The sequence below is a fragment of the Gambusia affinis genome, linkage group LG06 (assembly GCF_019740435.1).
Source record: "Gambusia affinis linkage group LG06, SWU_Gaff_1.0, whole genome shotgun sequence".
NCBI lineage: Eukaryota > Metazoa > Chordata > Actinopteri > Cyprinodontiformes > Poeciliidae > Gambusia > Gambusia affinis.
In genome coordinates, this window is record NC_057873.1 from 10,241,002 (window position 1) to 10,263,456 (window position 22,455).

General features: G+C 38.6%; 1 protein-coding gene across 2 annotated transcripts in view; it reads right to left on the reverse strand.

Moving 5' to 3' along the window:
• Positions 1 to 5,332: 5,332 nt before the first annotated feature.
• LOC122832652 (chloride channel protein 2-like) overlaps positions 5,333 to 22,455 on the reverse strand; it is a 90,510-nt gene continuing 73,387 nt past the window's right edge. The window contains exons 16-24 of one of the 2 annotated variants that reach the window (XM_044119622.1): positions 21,446 to 21,579; positions 19,894 to 20,084; positions 18,373 to 18,484; positions 16,856 to 16,926; positions 16,377 to 16,451; positions 11,969 to 12,007; positions 10,124 to 10,228; positions 8,048 to 8,134; positions 5,333 to 6,985 (exon numbers count right to left, since the gene is read on the reverse strand). In XM_044119622.1, coding sequence (XP_043975557.1) covers positions 6,791 to 6,985; positions 8,048 to 8,134; positions 10,124 to 10,228; positions 11,969 to 12,007; positions 16,377 to 16,451; positions 16,856 to 16,926; positions 18,373 to 18,484; positions 19,894 to 20,084; positions 21,446 to 21,579 — 1,009 coding nt within the window. In that variant the 3' untranslated portion in view covers positions 5,333 to 6,790. The remainder of the gene's footprint in view (positions 6,986 to 8,047; positions 8,135 to 10,123; positions 10,229 to 11,968; positions 12,008 to 16,376; positions 16,452 to 16,855; positions 16,927 to 18,372; positions 18,485 to 19,893; positions 20,085 to 21,445; positions 21,580 to 22,455) is intronic. The other variant, XM_044119621.1, reaches the window with a different exon arrangement.

Sequence of the window (22,455 nt, forward strand, 5' to 3'; positions counted from 1 at the left end):
AATTTCAAAGTTCTGCCTGTTTGTCATCGATGTGAGTGTGAAGAATAATTTTCACTGTTTTTAAAGTCTCTGTTGTACCTTTAATCTGAAACCCTCTGTGAGTGATGGGATGTTTATAGCAAATCTGACCACTGTGTAATTGAGCTGAAAGTGAGAACTCTGAAGACATAGAGGAAGGAATCCTGTAAATGACACTTTATGTGATTTAGGATGTTTGAAGCAGTTGTTTGTTACTCCATTTGTCCACGGTGGTGAGGTCTGCTTCAGGTAAGTGTTAAATAAAAGTGTTCTTGCTGCTGTGAGGGATTGATTTGTAACTAAGCTGTTACAAGTTCACAGTATAATATTCCAGGGTTGATAGTTGATAGTTGATAGTTAAAAAGGTCTGTGTCATGAATCTTAATATAAGTAGTAATATAACCTTCCATGAATTATAATTTGACAAAATCAGCACAAATTAATATTGTAATAATGTGACTGAAAGTGTGTGTTTTCAGGTTTTATTTCAATTGAAAGGAACCCAAGAATCAATTGTGGACAGTAACACCAGGTTTGTAATAATCTTTAATGACAAGAATTAACAAAAAGGCCAGCGCTACTAAAATCACTTCCACTCCCTGGAATCAGTACTCATCTAAACGAAAGCTATAATTGTCATCGAGAGGACACAAAGGTCAAAGGTGAGCCTCGCTGCTGTAGGTAGTCTGTCGTATGGTCACCCACAGGGTCCCTTGGGGGCTCAAGTTCCCTCTGACTGACAGGGGATCCATGTCCTCTGGGAACAGGGATTTGTGGGTGAAGGTGTTACTGATGCTCCCATCATCCAGAACCTGAAGAAGACAGAACATTAGATGGAGAGAAGCAAAGGAAAACGAAACATGATCCAGAAACATGAACTCTAGTCAGTCAAGAGAGGAGCAAGAATGGAAAACAGACAAAAAACAAGGTGAGAGGTAAAACATGTAGTTTATAAATGTTCAGCACTTTTGTATACACAGCAGCAAATTACATTTTCATCACTGCCTGATTAAGAAGGTCAACTTGAGTTTTCATGGTCATCAGTGGTAACAAACTACGTCAGATTGGGGAACTTTTTACTTCTACTGTCTGTCACTGTTCTGTTTGTTCTACATGAGGAACCTTTCTGACTTCTGATGATTATCTGCAAAATCAATAAAGAAAGTGGAAAGAACAAATGGAACTGTGAAAAGCAGATGAAGAAAATGTACTGAAACAACTGGCAGGCCATGGCTAGAATGTTTAGAGTTGGTAAAGCTGTACATGAGAATTACACCCAGACAGGAAGAGGTAACAGCATTTGAAATAATTCATGGAAGACCATACACATTACCTGTGTTCTCTCCAGATTTACAGAAAGCAGGTGAGGAGCAAACATTGGCAGATTATATGATCAGGACTCTGAAACAGAAAGAGGTGTAAAATACAAATTTACTGTACTCTAACCCCCCCACCCCCCCACAAAACCAGTCCATTCAAGCCAGGAGATTGGGTCTACATTAAAGTTATCAAAAGAAAGAACTGGGCCAGCCCATGGTGGGAGGGACAATTCCTAGTGCTGATAACTACACCAACTGCAGTAAATATTGCTGAGAGACCTAGATCTGTGTCACTGTAAGTTGCAGAAAGTGTTAGACCCCTAACACTGGGGAAGTGGGGGGGAAGTCTGACTACAAAGGGGTCTCACCATTTAGTATGGGTCGTCTCAACGTCAGGGAAGAATCCAACAAATCCTCACTTTGCTAGGAAATAGGGTGTCATAACATCTCTGTATACTGAGCAGCAATGGAATTTCCATATGTTAGATGGATTGTCTGCTGTGTTGTGAATGCTGCATGTTTACTGTCTTGGAGAAAAACCTGTGGAAGCCTGAGGAATCCTCCTGTAGGCAAAAAGGTGGTATGGCAACCACTGATCACAGTCAGAGCCTGTATAATGAAAAAACTTACAAAGCATTTATTTGAGGGTTTGGTTAAAACACTCCGTTGCCTTGATATCCTCCGGATGATGGATATCAACCATCCTTCTGTGGGTGATATGGTGTTGTCCTCATGCTCCTGATGCCCAACAGCTTATAGACCTGTTTCAAATGTGTGGACATAAAGTTAGTGCCTTGATCAGTTAGAATCTCCTGTGGGAATCCAACCTTTGACAAAAGTTCAACCAGTGAGGAAGCCACATGTTTTGCTTCAACAGTCTTTAAAGTAAAAAGTTCAGGATATCTTGTTGCATAGACTGTAATGCAATAAAGCAATTTCCAGATTTCCTTTTTTCCACCATCCCAAGACGTAGAAAAGGTGTGCCAATGATGGGAAGGGGTTGAAGTGGTGTTTTGGTAGGGACTCTAATTGAGGGTTTATGGCAGTCAGGGCAGCTTCTGCAAAATAGAGCAACATCTGATCTTAAACCAGGCCAGAAAAAGTACCGCTTAATGCGAGCAGTGGTCTTATACTTCCCAAGGTGGCTGGCCCAGGGAATATGGTGTTCCAAAATCAGCACTGTCGCATGAGAATTCGTAGGGAAAATTAACTGCTTAAGCTTAATCTGGCCATGTTGATGGTATAAAATGCCATCTTGCAGTATATACTGCTCTTTATTTGTATCAGATCCTACAGAGGCCTCCCCTCTAGCCTTCAGCAACCGGGCAGACAAAGTTGGATCATTCTGCTGCATTTGTCTGATATTTGTGGGTATTGAAAAACCCAGTTGTATATATGTATATATGGAGCCACTTCAACTGAACTCACCCAGTGCATGTTGAAATTACTTATGCCTTCTTTGACTGCATGGCTTCCGAGACTTCCCAGGTTCTGTCTGCAACTCAGCCTCGAAAAAAGGTAAAGCACTGAGTGTGGCAAAATGCTCATCTTGATTTTTAGCTTGGGCTCTGGTTACAGCCACATTACAGCTCTGCACATCTGTCAATAATCATAGATGACAGGCAGATCCTCCCCAAGAACTACAGGATAGGGTAGGTTATCAGCTACCACAACCTTCAACAGATAGGGAGCCCCCTGCACCTCAACAAACATATCAGCAGTGGGGTCTGATTTCTCATCACCATGTACACAGCAAACTGATATTGTTTCAGAACAGCATATACAATTTGTTGGTACATGGTTCTTGTGCACTAGAGTCTGTATGCTGCCAGTATCTACTTAAGCATTCATTTCATGTCCAGCATTCTTCACTGGAATGACTTTATTTGGCTGCTTTATTTCAGGTTAAATTTCCATATTCTGGTAAGGCACAAAACACATTTGAGCAAACTTAGTTTGATTCTTGGGGGACATGGGCTTGGTGTGATCTTCTTGCCCACAGAGGTAACACACTAGTGGCCTTTGAACTGGCTTAGAAGTCTGGTTTTCTCTTAAAAAAGGCTTAACCACACCTGTTGCTAACTTCTGATTAGGCAGGGTAATTCCTGTCACTTATCACTGTAGTTTTGAGTGTTTTAAACAAAAACTCGCTTGGTTGTGTGAGCAGAATATGCAAAAATGTGTATATCAGGATGAAGATTATCTGATGCAGATCTTGATTATCTGATGCGGAACATCTTTCATTTTAGGGTTCAACCGCGGATAGTCGGGTGTGGAAAAAGAAAACCTTTGACATTTGGAGGTATAAAATATTTATGACAAACTAAACAATCTAAAGGCTTGAGTAGTGCTGCGTTTGCACCACAGGGAATGAGAAAAACAAAACAGGAGTCCAGGTGTGTTCCAGCTGTCACTGGAGGGGAAATTAAAGATGACAGGACAGGAGCACAGCCGCAGGATGACTGAGACTCTCAGACGGTAAACACACTCCAACACAAACACTCGTTTGTTTAAATCATATTTATTCATCATGACGTACAAAAAAACAATGTTTTAATTTTCGATGTGAAAAATAACTCTGGAATTTTGCTCCCTCTCTCGCTCTGGTTTGGACCCCATTGCTTGCTGTAATGCACAGTCCCATAAGGAGTGGAAAAAAGATCTGGGCTCATCAAAGCGGTTCTGACTGAAGGAGAGGATGGAAGGAAGCATGATAAAACTGACTGTGTGCCTGGGGAGGCTCGGATGAGAGGAGCAGCTCCACCACACAGCCTTCCAGATAAGGTTTCCAAAAAGCCCAACTGAGGCACCAAGAGAGCAGATTACTATTGCAATGTGAATTTTAATTTCCAGAGGCTTCTGGGAAACCTTCCTCTACAAAGAGTCAAAGACCTTACCATGCTACTTCTGCTTGTATACATAAATCTTTTTACTCTTTTCAGATTTCTTTACAAAAATAAGGTTATCTTGCATTCATGTCATCAATTAAAACAGGTCTAGAAAATGAGATGAACTACTGTTATTGCACAAATCAATTACCCACAAGCAGATCCATCAATAAAAAGAAAATGTACAACTTGTACTGTGATTAATGTGGGCTGATAAAGAGCCAGCGATCTTGCTCTGCAGCAGATGCAATGAGATGTCAGCGGCGAGGTGAAAGGACCCGGCAGAACAATGAGAATCGATGAAAATGGCAGCAATTGCACATTACCGTGAAACACCATCAAGCCACTTACATATTTTGAGATGAGTGCAAGAAGTGCCTGGTCTACACGTCTATGAGGAGCGAAGCAGTCCTGCACCATTTTATTCCCACTGATAAAAGAGAAGGAGGCACTTGTGGAATGAGCAAGTTCATTCCTTTAACTTCATTATTCTGGTTCATCAGTTTGCCATCAGACACGCCTCGCAAGCTATCACCCTGTTAGTGTATTCGCACTTCACGAATTCTACAAATCTCAACTGTAGAAATGTTTCAGACAGCATGTTAAATATACAAAAATAGCTTTTAAATCATTAAAAAAGCGACAAAAAAATAAAAAATACAAAACATGAAAAATCTCCCCAGAAACAAAAAGAGAGAAAAATTAACAAGGAAGCTTGGTTAAGACACAAAATCATGATTTCAGATTATAAGAATGATATTAAATATATTAATCTGTAAATTTCTGTGCCCACAAAGACCCCAATACCTGGTTATAAATCAAGTAATGAATAAAGATGACTGGATAAGAGGGAGACGCAGCAGAATGGCAGAAAATACAGGCACAAGATGGCAAATCCAAGACATCATTCATCTGGCCAATCGTCTGTGTTGCTTTTGGTGCATTTTGATCATATAAAATAAATGCCACATGCTTTCTCTCATGCAAAGCCATGCTTTGTCGCTGCAGACGCTTCCTATTCTGCAGAACCAGAGAAGAAAGAAACAAGAAAAGATGCTAAAATCTATTTAAAACCACTGAAGACATTGGGAGGCTGGGAGTGTTTTCCTAAGGCAATAGAATGGTGGCAAAAATCTTAGCCTGGTCCTAAAGCATGCGTTTAAGATGTTTATGACAGGAGGGAGAAACTGGAAGAAAGGGTTTTCTCTTAATGAACACAAGAAACTATGGAAGACATAAATTATTCACTGTAAGGTATTTAGTTTTATCTGTCATGTCAGGAATTAGAAAACAGTGCTGTTACACATTCATGCCTAACAGTAGTCTAACAATAATGCAGCAGCTAAACTCTAGTTATTTTGTCCAACTGAACAAGTTAAATCACTCCCTGTTGGTCCATTATAGATTTCGGTCAGTGGTTTTAAGCAGACAATGAATATTTTATAAGTGTTTTGTACCAGTATATAGGTGTGGTTTGTCTCAGATGATATAATAACAGCTCACATAGAGTTTAAATTCAGATTGATAAGCATCCAGAGCTGCTTTTTTTCTTCTAGACAACCATTTAATTCTTGTCCTTCTGCATTCCAGTCCTCCTCCTCTTCCCTAACCCTCTCAGAAACTCTGAGAGTCAGATTTAAATAAGCAGAGAACATCCACAGTCGGAGTGCACTGCTGCAAAGTGTTTGTGTGCGTTTCAGCCTCACGTCACTTGAGGCCAGAGCTACAGAATAAAGGGAGTGTACATTATGGCGCCAACAGGCCTGGCTGCACTCGGCCTAATCGCTAGACCTCGCAGTGGAGGGGTGAGCATGCACAGGAAAAGACATAAACAACAAACCACTTCATCACTTGTCCCTTTATCAGTTCAATGCTTGGTAGTGAGACAAACTGATTCTTCTAGACCTCCTGATTTATCAACACTGAACCTCATCACAGAGGACAATAAAGACTGAAATTTGTTCTAAAGGCAGTATAAAAAATTCTATATGACAAGAGTCTATGCTGCCCTTCTTTTTATGCACATACTTTTCTCCTTTCATACATTCACACTCCCCGTACACACAAATATTACAGTATTCTTCCTTGTTGAATTTCAGGACTCAAATGGAAGACGTGCTCAACATATTTTGCATCTTCAAACCTTGATTCCAACTCTAAACACAAGCAAAAAAAAAAAAAAAAAAAAAAAAAGTCTACAAAACAAATCCCTTTTAAAAAACTCAGTCCCAGCTTTGGAGTTGACAAAAATGATACACTGTGGGACCCCAAGGGTAAATGGAGAGCAGGACACTTCCTGTGGAGTGTCTGGCTGGGCCACTGCAAGGCTCCTGGAAGAAGCACTGGGTGAGTAAAGAAGCCGAGGAGGTGGTGCTGGAGGAGGTAGAGTGGCAGATGTGGAGAGAAGAGAGAACGGCATAGGAGAACTTTCTATATTTAAATAATGATCTGTAGCCCTGAGGAGTTTTGCATGTTTGTAGCTTTGGGGATTGAAGATCTCAATGCATCCTCCACCTCCTCTTCCCCCACCTGCACCTCTTCTTCCTTTTTGTCCTCAGCTGTCCCTCACTGGGACTTCTCGTCAGACTCTGATGTGGGTTGTCCTCCTGGCAGCGACACGTTCCTGTGACGGTCCCACAGCTTATGGAGCTCTGTTGCTTCCGTCTCGCTGCTGCTGGTCCCACTGTCCCTGAAGCTGGCCAGAGGAGGTCGCACCTTCACGCCTTTTACTGTTACAGAGCCCTCGATGGCTTTGCGTAGCTAAAAGAATAAAGAGAAGTTTAGAAAAGAAAGAAACGAAAAAAAAGACAGTTCAAGATAATTGTTTGACTGACGTTCATCCAAAGTTGTAAAAGGAAACTAGAAATATACCCAGTCCAGTCCATCAGTTGGTTATGTTCTACTGTTGGTTTCTTTGGGACACTTTTTTGTGTCGAGTTAAACTCTGATGTATTTTGATTTCACAAAAGGAAGACTTTTCTTCCTTTTAAATATGAAATATGTAAAACTTTATGTTTTGCACAAAGAATGAGTTTTAAATATCTTTATTTATACTATTCATCAATTGCAGAAAGAAATCCTAATTTAATCTAAAATTTGTTTCTGATTGATTTTTACCTAAACCAGGGAGGTGGTTATATAACAAAAAAAACAAAACACTTTTACACTTGAAACTTTAGACAGTTTTCAATGTGTTTGCTTCAGACTCACACAACTTTTTCAGTTAAAAAAACAATAGTCTTCCTGTTTTAGGTTGAAAACAACACAAGGAAGAAAAAAAAACATAAAAATTGGTTACATTTCTTCATCATATGTGCTAAACATATTGTGATATAATAGGAATGTCTGTAAAGAAGAACAGCTTTTGTCTGCTGTTGACTTTTTGTCTGATGGCGGAACAAAGCACAAAAAAGCTTTAAATGTCAGGGTCCGGAAAGCAGTGCCTGCACTTAGCAACAACCCTCTCTCTACTTCCTGGCCAATTGAAAAAGAGTGAGGTTTTGAGCTGTTAGGGAGGCAGGAGATATGTAAGGAGAGGAACATGGGCAGAGGACAGACAATAGATAAGAGACAGCAATTTGCAAGAGCCTTATGTCTGCCACAGTAAATCACAGGCAGAAAAGAGGAATCATTGAAGATGACTGAAAGGCCTTTGTGTAACTGTATGCTAGTTTAGCACAGCGACAGCTCTGCTAATGAGACAGTTTTAAAAACAACAAATGTGCTGAGAGTGCTAACGGATGTCACAGATATGAGCAGAATTCGATTCTGCAATGATTTATAATCAATTCTCACAAAAAAGGAGGAAAGAACCAGACTTACCTCCTTGAGGGAAACCACCCCGATGAGACGGCCGATGCTGGTGACGTAGGCGTGGTCGAGGCCCAGCAGGGAGAAAATGGTGTGAGTCTACGGGAGATGAAAGATGGAATTAATCTATAGAGCCAACCAGAACCTTCACAGAGACAACCTGTGAATGTTTCAGGCTTGAAATGGAGAACATTTAAGGAAATGCACCACTGACTTTAATTATCGAACACTTCATTCACAAGACACTCACTGAACATGTTCAGCTAAATTGGATACAGATACTTTGGACATCTTTGGGCCTCACTTTCAAGAACATTCACACTTTAAAAGGGGGGAAAAATACTATCCCTGCAGTTGCTAATTAGCCAAAGCTAATTACCATCACAGTTGGAAAATTGGATCCGTTTAAACTGCACATAAAAAAGCTTTTTTTATCTTAGCTATGGAACAATTATGAACCAAATTTTGTAGCAAAACATCTTTATTAGCGCAGTAGGCAACTAAAGAGGTTTAACAGCCACATAAGAGGTGCAACTGTATATGGAGATGCCAAATAGCTCGAAGCTAAAAATGGAAAACTGAACAGAGGAACCAACATACGTGTTGAAGTGAGATAAAAGTGAAATATTGTGGTTCAGCCTGTTTCAAAACTTCTGGAATAATCAGACACTTGACAATTCAGCTGCTGAGAGGCTAATTACATAATTTTTGTTATTTAATAATTAAAACTGAAGAAAAGCTGTCATGGTGTAGATTTTTATGCTAACCAGGCATTAACAGCTTTCCTGTTTCTATACACACTATACATGAGAGATGCTCCGAAATAAAAATCTGGCTCAATATTAACATCCAATATTAATATTGCCATTAAGGCAGTTAACTGATTGTACTACGGTGGCCAAGATGTGCAAACGCAATTCAAACAGGTGTAAACGCACAGCAAACGCCTTATTGCTGAAATGTGCTATAAATAAACTTGATTGATTGAAATGAGCTGCAAACAAGTTAATTATGCAAACTCCAAAACACACAAAAAAAGAAGCAAATAAAACAGACAAACACTGCAAAAAGAAATTCCTGCATTTGCAGAAAACAGAAGCAAAAACATAGAAATAACAGAACAAATACAAATGAAGAATGCTGGAATCATAAACAACACGCTGGATACAGACAGAGTTGTCTCTGAAATGTTGAAAGTCATGACTTTGCATTTCCTGTGATAGAAAAACCCCATCTTTTTAAAACATAGGAATGTTTTTGCTCATGCTAGCTTTAGTTACTTAAAGTTTGTACAATACAAACTTAAATGTATTTTAAGAGGATTTTATGTGTTTGTCTAAAACAAATTAGCACATAGCTACAAATTCATTATTCATTATAAAATGGTGGCAAGCACTTTAAATCCAGCTTTTGCTGAAAGTCAGCTTTAGTTCTGCAAATCTAAAAATTTAAATACCTGCCATTCTTAGAAAAATAGCTCAAACTTGGTAAATGTAAATTATTAAGTCTCACCACAAATAGTTTTTTGATTTAGGTCTGGACTTTGACTGGGCCATTCTAACATGTGACTATACCTTCATGTGAACCATTTAATTGAAGCACCTGCTGTATGCGTAGGTTTTTGTGGTTCTGGAAGGTAAACTTTTATTCATGTTATCAGCCCTTTACTGTACCAGAAGGAGAAAGGAATTCCCACAGCATGATGCTGCCACCACCAAAATGCAGTATGATGTGCAGTTCTAGTTTTTCACCACACAAAGTAATTTGACTCAAAGCAAAAGATTGGTCTCATCTGATCAGAATGCTCAGGAGTGTCAAAATACAAACGCACACCACACTTTTCAGATTTTCCCTCCACTTCACAACAATGTGCTCCTTTATGTTGGTCTACCATAAAACCTCAGCATTGATGCTTATAATATGACACTGTGAGAAAACAGTCAAGGATTGTGAATACTGTAAAGCTTAAGGGTTCTGTACAGCTCAGAGTGGCGACCTATTAATGCCTCTAAACACTGAGAAACACACTGAGAAGGATGCACTTTTATGCACAAAGAGAGTAAACAGCAGCTGTAGCTTCAACCAGACCTTATGCAGTGAAGTGCGCTCCACCAGCTGAAAAGGGGCGGGGTCAATCTTGCAGTTGTTGAAGTCGACTTGCTCATCAAGCTGCCTCTCCTCCCACTCTGCAATCTGCAAATCACACAGATTTAGAGAATCAGAGATGATCAGCAAAAACGTAACAAGACAGAAAGACGACAAAAATAGTGAGGTGCTTTGCAGTAGTGTCAGTGGTCAATACACCTCAACTAACAGGATTTTAAACATTAATCTCAGTAAGAAAAAAAAACAAAAAAAACAAAAAACAACTAACTCCCACATTTAGAGCCTGTCTTTATTGACTATAAATCTGAAGACACTGTAAAAAAAAGTGTGTTCAGAAAATACTGACAGCAGCTGAAGTCTTTATGACTATCAGCCTGTGATCAGCTGACAAAAGCATCATATTTTCCAAACCACTATTTGACACATCACTTCCATTTACTGGCACAGATGCAGCGCTGAGTGATTATAAATCAAAAGCAACCTACACTGCAATGCTGCTCAGCACCAGAGGCAAACAAAAGGAGACAAAGACAGAAGCAGTGACATGGCAGATTTATGAAAGGTGAACGTTATTCGACTGAATGAAGGGAAGAAAAAAAGGGTGAGGAATATGTTTCTGACAGAAAGGAAATGAGAGGCTCTGTTGATGGATGAATTATGAATGATGTCATATCCAAAAATATACGACTCCAGGGTTAGTGACCCATCTGGGCACATTGAAAAAAGTGAAGGGGCCAAGGTTTGTCGGACTGTGATGACATCAAGCATAATCAGACTTTCCAGTAAGACAAACATAGGCTTCAAAATGAGAACAGATTGAATGAAAAGTAGTAAGTTCCTCTGTGTGACACCATCAGAAAACCCTAACCCTCAAAATCAGCAGATAAATCCCATCTAACAGATAACTAAATTCCTATAATTTCAACAACCGCTTTCTTCAAAGGCTATATGTATGTTTGTTTGGAAAAGTTGCAAACTCTTTAAACATAAAAAAGAGATTTAAACTGCAGTATTTGTTACTATCAAATGTAGCTCAAAGACTAAAATATCAAAACGATCAAACTTGACTCAGATAAATCAATACAGAGATTTACAGCTAAATATTAATGAAATATTTACTCAATTTCTGAAAATACAAATGACACATTAAGACCATCACAAAACAAAGAGAATCATTGAATCCACAGTAGATAGACTAGTCAAACTAAATTACTGAAGACTCGTTAGAGTTCCTGTGATTTGCAAAACCTTTGCATTATTTTTTTAAAAAAAAGAGGTGATTCTTATTCTTCTCAAAAACATACCTCCATCCTATTTTGTCTCATACTTGAGGACCCAATCATCGTGTGCGTAGGATGCATTGCTACATCTCTATTTGGTAACCATTTCAGTAATTAAAAAATGCTCATAAAAAATACTTAGAAAATCATTTTCCCCTAAAAATCTTCCATTCTTCCAAGTGTTCACTCTCTCCAAATTACCAAATAAAATCCTCCACTTACTTTTCTTTGAACAGCGTTCTCATTTACAGAACAGTACACACCATCCCAGGCAGTTTATTCGTCGCAACTTTGAAACTGAACTCCTCTTACATTATTGAAGCTTCAGTCAGAGACAGAAAGGTAGTAACCATAACCTCCATGATTTCCCTCATGTTCATGTCTGGGGAGTGTCCCTACAACTGCTGCGCCCCATTTCCTTTATTCTCAATACTGACTCAGACATCATCAGGGACATTTTTAAGAGCTGTCAAGATGTATAATAGTGTATTGTTCTGGGAAGTTTGTGGCACAATACAAACATTGTGTCACTAACTGTGGGTCTTACCTCACGAAGTGTCATGTCGTCTTCCACATCTCCATCATCCTGTAGATGAAAAACAGTAGAAAAGGAGGCAGTAAGAAAAAAAAATTGGTTATTTGATGTTTTAGCTAAAAACAGCTAAAACATGAAGAACGAAGAATATCAGAAACGCATGGTAAACAAATGAAAGAGTTCTGGTTTCTGGGTTATTTTCTTAAATATTTCTCATTTCTAGTCATATCCTCTACAGCTGTGAACAGAAGGCAGAGACACATGGAAGACATCAAGAACGTTATACTGCACCAATGTCTGGTGACAAATGGACAGAAATGGAACGAGAGACTAAAAGAGTGACAATAGCACATTTAATAAGTGCACAAAACTTTATATGTGTGATGTCAAAGTAGATGATCATTATAAAGAAGGATCTGTAGTAAGTTTCAATAAAAAGCCCGATATTGTTGTTTGACAAGTTTGAGTCGAACCAGCAAACAAACACTTTGCAGACGGCCATAATAAAATTGAATTTATGCCTCTGTGTGACAAATTAAGACTAATTAACATCAAAGTAAAGATGAGTTAGAAAAAATAAATCAGATAATCCATCCTTTACTGCGGAAACAATGGAGTCAGTGTCTTTGTAACGCTGCTTAGAATTTGCTTCCATTAAGATCCACTCAGGCACCAGTAACATTCGACTTCGATGACCCGAGTCGTACAAAGTGGAACAACGAAAAAATACAAACATGAACTTAAATCAAATCAATCAAGCATTTCATTGTGTGCTAGATTGATAACAAAATGTTTCTCTGCAATCACTAACACAAACTAGATAATATAAAAATAAGTGTTATAAAATCTCAGCAGTTCCTGCAACCTTGCTGTAACAGAAGTCTGCTATAAAACTCCTCTCACCATCCTCTGCAGGGTTTTTCTTTTTCTGCCATGTTGCAACTAGAATACTAGTATCATCACACTCCTGAGCTTAAATCACGATAGCAGTTTTTTCACTCATCTGGGAGGTTTCTGCACTGCATCCTTTGCAAAAGTAATCAAAGTCAAAGTTTTATTTCCATTTCAGAATCGGGAATGATAAAAACTGCACTGTCTAGTTATAACACTGTATGGATAAACTGGTAAAAAAATGGATAAGTAGAGCAAGTAAGGAGGTTGGACTCACTTTTCAAACTGCATTTTTAGTGGAACGCCCTCAAGTTTGTGAAGCCGGATGCAAAAATATGGAGATGCATGTAATCAAGCTTAGGGGTTGAAGTCTAGATGTCATAGGAACTTTGTTTATTGTGTCTCTGTTTCAGAGATAATTGTTGAGTTCTTGAGTTATTTCTCATAACTCGAGAATCCAATGTTGGATAAACATGTCAAACCAGTTTTGGAATCCTACATTCTCCATTTTAATAAAATTATGTAGAATCATTTCTACAATTTGTTTATCTGAACCACTGGTTTCATTTGTTTTTATTTTACAGAAACATTGAAAAATTTAACCAACACAACTGTAGTCGTTTTTACAGCCCTTTACGAAAGTACTCAGTCTTCTGATGGCAATTTTTGGCACAAATATTTCTCAATGACTTGCATAAACTCAACAATAAGATGGATGAAGAGAATGATGGAAATTGTCAGGAAAAACAAAAATGAACAAAAAGAAAAATACAAGCCCACAAGCGATTATAAATAAAGCACGAGGGAAGTAAGAGTGGAAGAAGAATAATGAGAGAAAACAGCGAGGAAGGAAACATCAATCTGTGCAACAGGCTCCTGATCTCATCTGCCCTGCATTAATATTTCACAGTCACAATAGAACAATGAAAGGCAGGCGGGTGCTGTGGTCAAGATGACGGAGCAACAAAAAACTGGAGGAGGATCTCGAAAAAGTCATCAAGCATGACAAGGATGTGCAACGGGAGCACAAATCAAGGAATGGCAGAAGAACTGAGAATAGAGCTGTGAAGGGTCTGGGGTGAAGTCATAAGTTGATCTACCAGCTGCTGCAGGGATGCAAAACCTGAAATGATTCCACAAACAGGTTTTTCTGAAAGACAGGAATGACTAACATGATCCTTGGTTCTCTTAACTCTCAAAAAGATTCCTTGGTCTAACTCCTGCCTAAGCACAGACTGGGTGATGAGCTTCACAAGTATACCCTTTAATCATTGATTAAAATCATAACTGGCAGCAGCAGATGAAGCAGAGTGTTTGCTGTCCATCAATTAATAAACATAAATAAATATTGACAGACTTGAAAATCTGACGTCAAGTAAAATTGCCTTGCAGAAATTTGCCTCCCAAGGTCATGGTAATTACTGTGTTTAAAAAAAATGCAATATAGTCTGAACATTTCAAACTAAAGCCAATCTTTCCAGTATGTAAATAAACTCCAACCCTTGGTGTGTGGAAGTTGTGCAAATTCGTGACCTGGTGCTGCTCTGGCTTTAACCAAATATTGTGGGATGCTGTCATCAGGGGCTGCAGTGATGGTTACTGTTCTTGTTCTCTTGACTGTAATCAAGCCCAAAGTGCCATGGAAAAACCAGGACAGTATGGAACAATTTGCCAGAGTAAAAGCAGACAAAAAACCCAAACACCCCATCAATTTCCAAGAAAATTGTGATTTTTTTTTTTCTTTGCATAATATCTGAGTTGAAGTCATAAAGAAACACCCAAAGCTTTAAATGGCAGCTTCGGAGGTTTTAAAATGGTAAACTTTGTGTATAAATTCAGCTTATTTAAAGAGTAAATCTAACAGCCAGGCATCTGATTGTTTGGCTATTCACAAGCTTTTGTTATTGGCTTCAGCCAATAAGTTACATGTCTGAAAGAAACACATGGCTACTTAATGCAACCACAACAAGACATGTAACTTAGACTATTAATGTTTCAAGAGACAAACAAGGAATTTTTCACTTGGGACATTTTCTCCAGCATTCATCTACATTGCTATGATAAGACAGGATAAGGATAAGACAAGGCAGATCATATATCACATATTATATACGTTATTTAAATAATGAGTGGAGAACAGTACTACTGGATGCTTACAAACAGGTGAATGCATTCAGACGGATTTATGTTGAAATAAACTGTTTGATTTGAGCAGCTGAAATTGTTTGATTGTCATGCAAAGTCAGCTGATCCAGTGGAATAATTTTTAAAAATTCCCAATTAGATGCTCATTTCACTAATTGACATGCATTGCTGCATGAGTAATTGCACGATGGCATGGGTTAGATCCCAGGAAGCATTATTTTGTTTGAGGTGGTGTCAGATCTTTATCAATTATCTGATATTAAATGTAATGCTACATGCAAGGATTCAACCCGATGTCGCTCTATGCAGTTAAATATATGGGATGAAAGAAAAGGCTACAACAGAGTGTAAAGGATTATTTTATTAGGTCACTACAGAAACAGGGCGGGGCCTGCTCTGGGAGGCAGTCACTGATTGGACACCTCGGGTGACATCCAAGATGAAAGACAGCATGCTTGACTGAAATATGCAGAACACTTGACCAAAACTCCACTGAATGTTGGTTGTAGTCTTCGCCAAATGGACCATTTTGTAAAAATGAATGAAGAGCTTTCTGTAATGTTTCTGTATATTTAGAACCAAAAGCATCAAGTTAAAGTGTCTCTCCTTTAAGCTCCTCTGACATTAAAGAGGTCATTATATCAAAAAAAGTACAAACACACACACAGCTTCCTAACTTTTTTTTTTTTTATTTATTTATTTATTTTTTTTAATTAAATTTTCCAAATGGATATACAAAAATTTACATACAGCTTCCTAACTTTTATAAAATTCTTTCAAAAATTGTCTACAGAGTTAAAAATGTTGTTAGGTTTAGGAATTATACTGTAAGGTCTACAAAGACACCAATTATGTGGGTTATAATCACTTATTACTTATGGTTAAAGGTTCAAAGCATCTTACTGGTATATATTCGCATGCCATTGTTTTTAACCAACAGTTGAATTTTTTCCTTTTTATTTTAATGTGGTCCATTGTTCAAGGTAAAATGATATATTTTTAACTAATGATACAAGGACACTTTGAGGGAGTGGAATCAATAATAGGCAGCAGTGAAATGTTATCAGTCAAGTGTTCTGTATGTCTCCTGACCAGCAGACCAATGGAAACTGGTTAAGCTGTATGGATCAAAGCCAGAACCTACAATATCAACTATTAAAGGCAGTGAAAGGTCAGTGGTCAGGTAACAGGTTGGATCAGAAAGAGGATGCTCTACACTGGCACGATGGGACAGTTTTGGCTGAGCTCAGCCCAGATCACTGTCCATCGGCGTTCGGGATTAGCCCTGAAATGGGATGGCTGTATGACAATTGATTGATCGGTAGATGGACTTATTGCAGAGCTGATTCCAAGCATGCTGGGAGCCTAGAACGGTGGCTCTTACCACGACGGATATCCGGACTCGTTTGGATGGCCTCCTTTGCTCAGGAGACACTGGGGTCTCCATATTGTTGTTTTTCTTCCAGAGACAAGCACACAAAGTTAACAACCTGAACGTCACCTTGACTTTGTAAATGAATTATTTTTTTTAAAAGCCTCTGGAAAACACTGACATGACAAAACGTCAATGTAGTAAAACAATCCATTTGTGGGATAAAATAAAGTGGGGCAGGACACAAGACTGAGACAAAGTGAAAGATTTTAAATGGAAGCCACCTAAGATTGTGTGTGAGTGTTTTCTGAATATGTGTGTGTGAGAGAGTGGGAGGTACTGTACTGTAAAGCGTGAAGGACTGTATGTGAGAGATAGGACAGGACTGTGTGGGTGCACTGAATGGGTGAACGGCAGGATGTGAGTCGGCGTGTGTGTGTTGTGTCTGTGCTCCTGCTGATTGGCTGCATTCAAGGACATGGTTCTCTCACCTCCAGAGCTTCTACGTCTGGACTGGAGCAGAACAGGCTCTTCAACGCTATGCCGGAATGGTCCTGTGGGCCTGCAAGTGGAAAATAGAAACATTCACAATCATTGCTTGAGATTGTTTGATCAGTAGATAACTCTTCAAACCACTAATGTTCTCCTTACTATTCATGATTTAATTGTTCTGATAGGAGTCTGCACTAAATCTCTCCAAAGCTTTCTTCATCAGCCACCACTTCCTAGCTGTGATCTAAAATGACCTAAAGGTGTTCCCAAACAATCTGAGAGACATTCTGTCTCCAGCTGGTCCCATGTCAGTCAAAGCCCGTCTCCCATTGTGACATGTTTGAGGCACCTTTCCTAGAATGTGACAGCTTCTCTTTATTGAGAGTCTCCTAGACTGCTGAGCTCATCTCTCTCCAATGAGGAAAAGCTTAAATACTTCAACATCAGATTTGGCTCAGCTTTGCCTGATAAAGATATAGAAAAACATGAGTGATATACATCTTTGGCTTCACAACACTCTTTGGGGGAACAACAGAAATACTTGCTTCTTTGTGTTTACAAAGTGAGAAATTTAGCACCAATAGGAAGAAGGTTTGGAAGCCAACTTCAGCACTTTTTTAGGCTTCTTAGACATGTTAGCATGTTTGATGAGAGGTCTTTAAGTACCAAAGAACCAACTGACTACTGTACTAGAGTCGAACCAAATTTGCCAGTTTATTAGGAAGGTTTGTAATAAAGTCAACAGAGCCAGAACTGTGGTTCTTCCACAGTCTGTATTTATGTCACTAAACACTTTGTCTAGGGAAGTCTCAGTACTGTGGTGAGCAGAGAAACCAAACTGAAAGACAAATGGGTTCCTCCTTTAAGAGTTTGAAATACAGCTTTTTCAATAATTTTTCTGAATGGAAGGTTAAAAATTGACCTATGATTCTGCAGTAAGGAATTTTCAAGTTTGTTATTTTTTATCAGTGTCGTTTTTAAAGCCTGGGGGAAAACACCTGATGAGAGGGATGAGTTAACTATTTGAATCAGAGCAGATGCAACGACAGGAAGTACTTTCTTAAGGAAAGCTGTGGATAGGAGGAGCTTAATTGTTTTTTAATTTCTTCCAGGTTTTTGTGGCTGAGTTGGTGAAATTTTTTTCATTTTCTCTGCATTTCTCAATTTTTTGGAATAGGAATAGAAGTGAAATTGATGTTAATGTGCAATTTAACTGTCTATTTTTTACATTTTCTCTGTAAGAGAGTTGGCAAAGTCATTGTAGGCTCATATAAAGTTCAGTAACAGGAGGGTTTGTCAACCTATTAACTCTAGCAAATAAGGCACAAGGATTGTTGATATTTTTACTATTGATTTCTGAGAAGAATGCCTCCTTTCCATGTTTCAAGGTTGAATTTCTTTTTATAGATTTGGTAATAAAACTAGAGTAGTGTTTAAGCCATTTATGTTCAGCCACTCAGAAGTCTTCAAGTATTACTTGGATTAAATAATTACCATTACCTTAGTAGTTACTTACTTGTCGGAAGCTTAGTGGGTCTCTCCATAACAGACGGTCTTTTCAGTGCAGGTTTCAGAGGCTTCTGACTAGCTGGACGAGTTGGACTGAAGGTGGACTCCTCAGTAGAAATCTAAGCACAAACACAAAGATGAAATCTAAACCACCTAATCTTCCCTTAATGCTCCATCACTCTCACTAACATTGGACCCATTAGATTAATGAATGTGCTTTCAGCAGAGTGAGGAGATGGAAACAAATCAAGGGAGTGAAGGAGGCAAGACAAAAAAGAAATTGCATACAAAGACACAAGAGGCCAGTGGGAGGAATAAAGTTCAGAGGCTGAATGTGGGGCTGGCTTTGATTTAAAATTTCATGACTGCAGTGGGTTTTCTTTCAGCCATTTTCATGACCTGAAGACATTTTTGCTCAGCTATGTCATTGATGCTCAGAAAGTGGGGAAAACATCTAGTTTCAGCCTGCTTACGTGGAAAAAAAAGTTAGAATATTCATTGTTAATGATATTTTTAAAGTTTCCAGTTCCATTATATAAGGTAGTTACACTTGTGTGTCTGTCTCTCTCTAACTGAATGCATTATTCAACAAAATCTTCTGAGTTCCACTGAAAGACAGAAGTGTTTCTCTGATTAGCTGGATTATGTGGGTAATATTGGTGGGACACCAAGCGTTGCAAAATAAACAAATAAACTTCTAATTGCTGAATGCATTAGGACCAGAGTTGTAATTTAAACATGGGTGTGTGTAGATTGTTGATGACTTACAGTATAGCAATTCTGAAAGACTTAATACTTTGCATCCATCTCAAGGGTTTGCTACATCTTCTGCAGGGCTTGTGGCAAACTCTAAATGACCTGGCTTGTTTCAGCAATTATTTTTTACGTCTCTCTTCCATAGAACAGATTTGTAATGTATAACTAACAATTGTCCTGTCAATAGACTTCTGCATCTCCTAGAGTTTCCATGGACTTTTAAGCTTTTGGTAATTACTAATGCTCTCCTTTTCTGGCCTGCTAGTTTAAAAATATAAAACAAGATGTTTTCAGGTCAACTTTCTCCTGGACCTTTCTACTGTATTCTTTGGTCTTTATGATGATGTCTGCTTTCTGACCTTCTCTAACATTTCAAGGCTTCATCAAAAACTGGATTTATATTGTCACAAACTTAACGGTGTCCATTTAGTGATCAAGTGGCTTCTGTGGAAAATGGATTTTAGTTATCGACATCAAAGTAAAGCTCTTCATATTTGTGCTTGTAAACTATTTTTATTAATGAGTTATTTTGTGTTGCTAAAATTTTTGGTTGTAACCTCACACAACCAGCAATGAAATATTTATTAGATGTACTGAATATGTAATGAAGATGTTGCCCTGTAAAAATCAACTCCCAAAACTCTTCTTAAGTGAAAGAAAAAAGAAATATGAAATGGTTTCAGAGAAAATCTAATACAGATTATTTAATTGAGTGATAAATTCTCTACACATTATCTTTAGATGTATTGCACTTGTCAATAAGGACTCTAACCTGGAAACGGACCTCCTGGCTGGCCCGCTGGTGCCCATCCTCGCTATCGCTGTTTGACACATCAGACAAGCGTTTTTTCTCTGCTGCAGCTCGTTCCCTGATGTACTCCATGCGTCTGCTGCGACTGAGCTGCTGGGAAAGCAGCGACTGCAGCTGGGCACGCTCTATGGAGCCCAACAGGATCATTGACTCTGGGTTAGGAGACAGAGATGCATGGGGTGAGAGCAAGAGCGATACAAAAACCAAGGAGGATAAAAAGGGTAAGGTGGTTTATTAGCAGAGTGCAACAAAAGAAAAAGAGAAGGCAAAGGAGGAAAAACAGAAATGGTAGAAAGAGATTTAGGGACAAATTGCGAGTGACTTTCAAACAAACAAATGTACTGTAGAGAAGTCTGCATAGTTGCGTAACAAGTTCCCAGAATGTCCAATAATTAGTGTGCATGTGTTGCCGGCTTTAAGTAACTGCCTTTGTGACGGTGCGTGCAGATTAGGTGTTTGGCTAAATGCCGCAGCTAATTGTTCCTGTACCACTGTATAATTGAAACAGTGTTGAAATACCCAATTTGCACTTTAATGAGGTGACTAAGGCCATCAGCAAGCTGTGCCCAGACAGGTTTTTTTCTATCAATAAGTCACTTTGATGAGAACAGCACTGGGATTGCAGAAATTTTGAATGTAATGCCAGCTGGAGGGCACACCAGGAGTACAAAATTAGCAACACCGAACAAAGATGCCCCAGACGTCAGAGCCACTGTATCACAGATTCTGATTTGCAAAACCATTTTAAGATGTTATTTAGCCCCTTAAAAACAAATGTGTGCTAAGCTAATGTGTGGAACAAACGTCGATGAGGTTGGAGCTGTAGGTCACTGACAGCTGATTAACTACAAAAACATAAACCTGCCAGGAACAGAAGTGGCAGTTTTGGTACCATTTCTTCCAAGAATTTCTCATAAAAACATGGTCAAATATCATTGCACTGCAACGTAATAGTCATTAATATAATCTTACTTGCTTATAGTATAAGAATTTTAATCTTTTTAATAATAAAGCAAATAATGTCAAAAAGTTTTTCAGTGAATAACAGAATGTTTTTTTCCAAAACTCAAATCCTCATCTCATCATTTGTATATTGCCTATAAAACGTATTCACTCCTTGTGAAATGATGATCAACAAAACACCCAACAGGGTGAATATTTGTTACAGACACTTTGATTACTTTAAACTGCAAGACCTGACATATTTGTTTATTTTGGGATTGGGTTTACCAATTAGTAATAAATATTTGGCAGCATGGATGCACTAAATCCCACCATTTTAACTGGCAAATCGAGATTTTAACTTGTTTTCATTTTATTTGTTTCTGCCAAAGAAAAATATGAGCAGAAAAATTAGATGAGGGACCAAATGGTTTCTTGTATGGAGATAAACTACCTTCAGGTACAAATAAACCCTCACTGTGTCTTTCAGTGGTTTCACAAGACACCAGAAATGGGCTATTTACACATAACTCTGTGTTTTGCATGGATGTGTAGATTCTTTTTAACTCACCAGCGGATTCCACTAAAGCCAGAGTCTTGAGATGTCCCGACATCAGGACGTTGTGGAGGTCTCGGTAGCAGCAGTTGAGTGTGATGTATCGTACATCCCGCACCATAATATCCTCCACACGGATGTTGTATTTCCTGAGACAAGCATGGAAGGAAAGAAGAATAAATGAAATGTACAAGGTGAGAAAAGGAGTGTTTTTTTATTGTTTCATTGAGATGAGCCCAAAGGAAGAAGAACGCTGAAACGGTACATGCTGTAAGTGTTGCAGAGCAGCCATTATATAAGTGTTCCTTTATAGTATATATAATTTCACAATTGAGCTCTCCAACCCTTTCTGTGGAATAATTATGTAATAATGTTAGAATTGTAAATAATATCCTATATATATGCTCATCATTATCTAAAAATACTGTGGCATTCTTTTTGAGTTTCTCTGGAAGTTGTGATACAAATGTCTGCAGGAAGCTGATAAGCGTTCCAAATTGGAAGCAGATACCAGCCACTCTGGGGCCAAAACTGAGAGCTGGCCTGATAGTGAAAACACCCAAAGGCTAAAGGTCAAAGCTTGTGACCCAGAGACACGGGAACTACGCTTGAGACCTTCCATCCACAAAGACAGGCGTCCATTCTATTGAAAAGATTTATCAGTGTTTGTTAGCAGCTGGGTTTTTGTTGCCCCTACCCTTCCAGCAGCTGCTAACTTGTGTAATCAGGGCTCTCTAATCCTAACAAAAAGAGGAGTAGCAAGAGAGGAATCTCAGCATGAGTTTGGAGACTGTAATAATCACTCTCCTCTATTCCTGTCCTAAAATACAAATTTAACCACTTGTCTCCCTTTTCTTTTTGTCTGTTTAAAAGCGTTTAGGTTGATTGAACTTGACAAATAATGTCAGACATGTTTGATGACAAATTATCTTGTCGAGGCAGAGTGAGGAGTACATAGTAAGAATATTTTTCTTTCTACAATCAAAGGAAAGTAGAGTTATATTGTAGGCCTTGAGACTAACGTT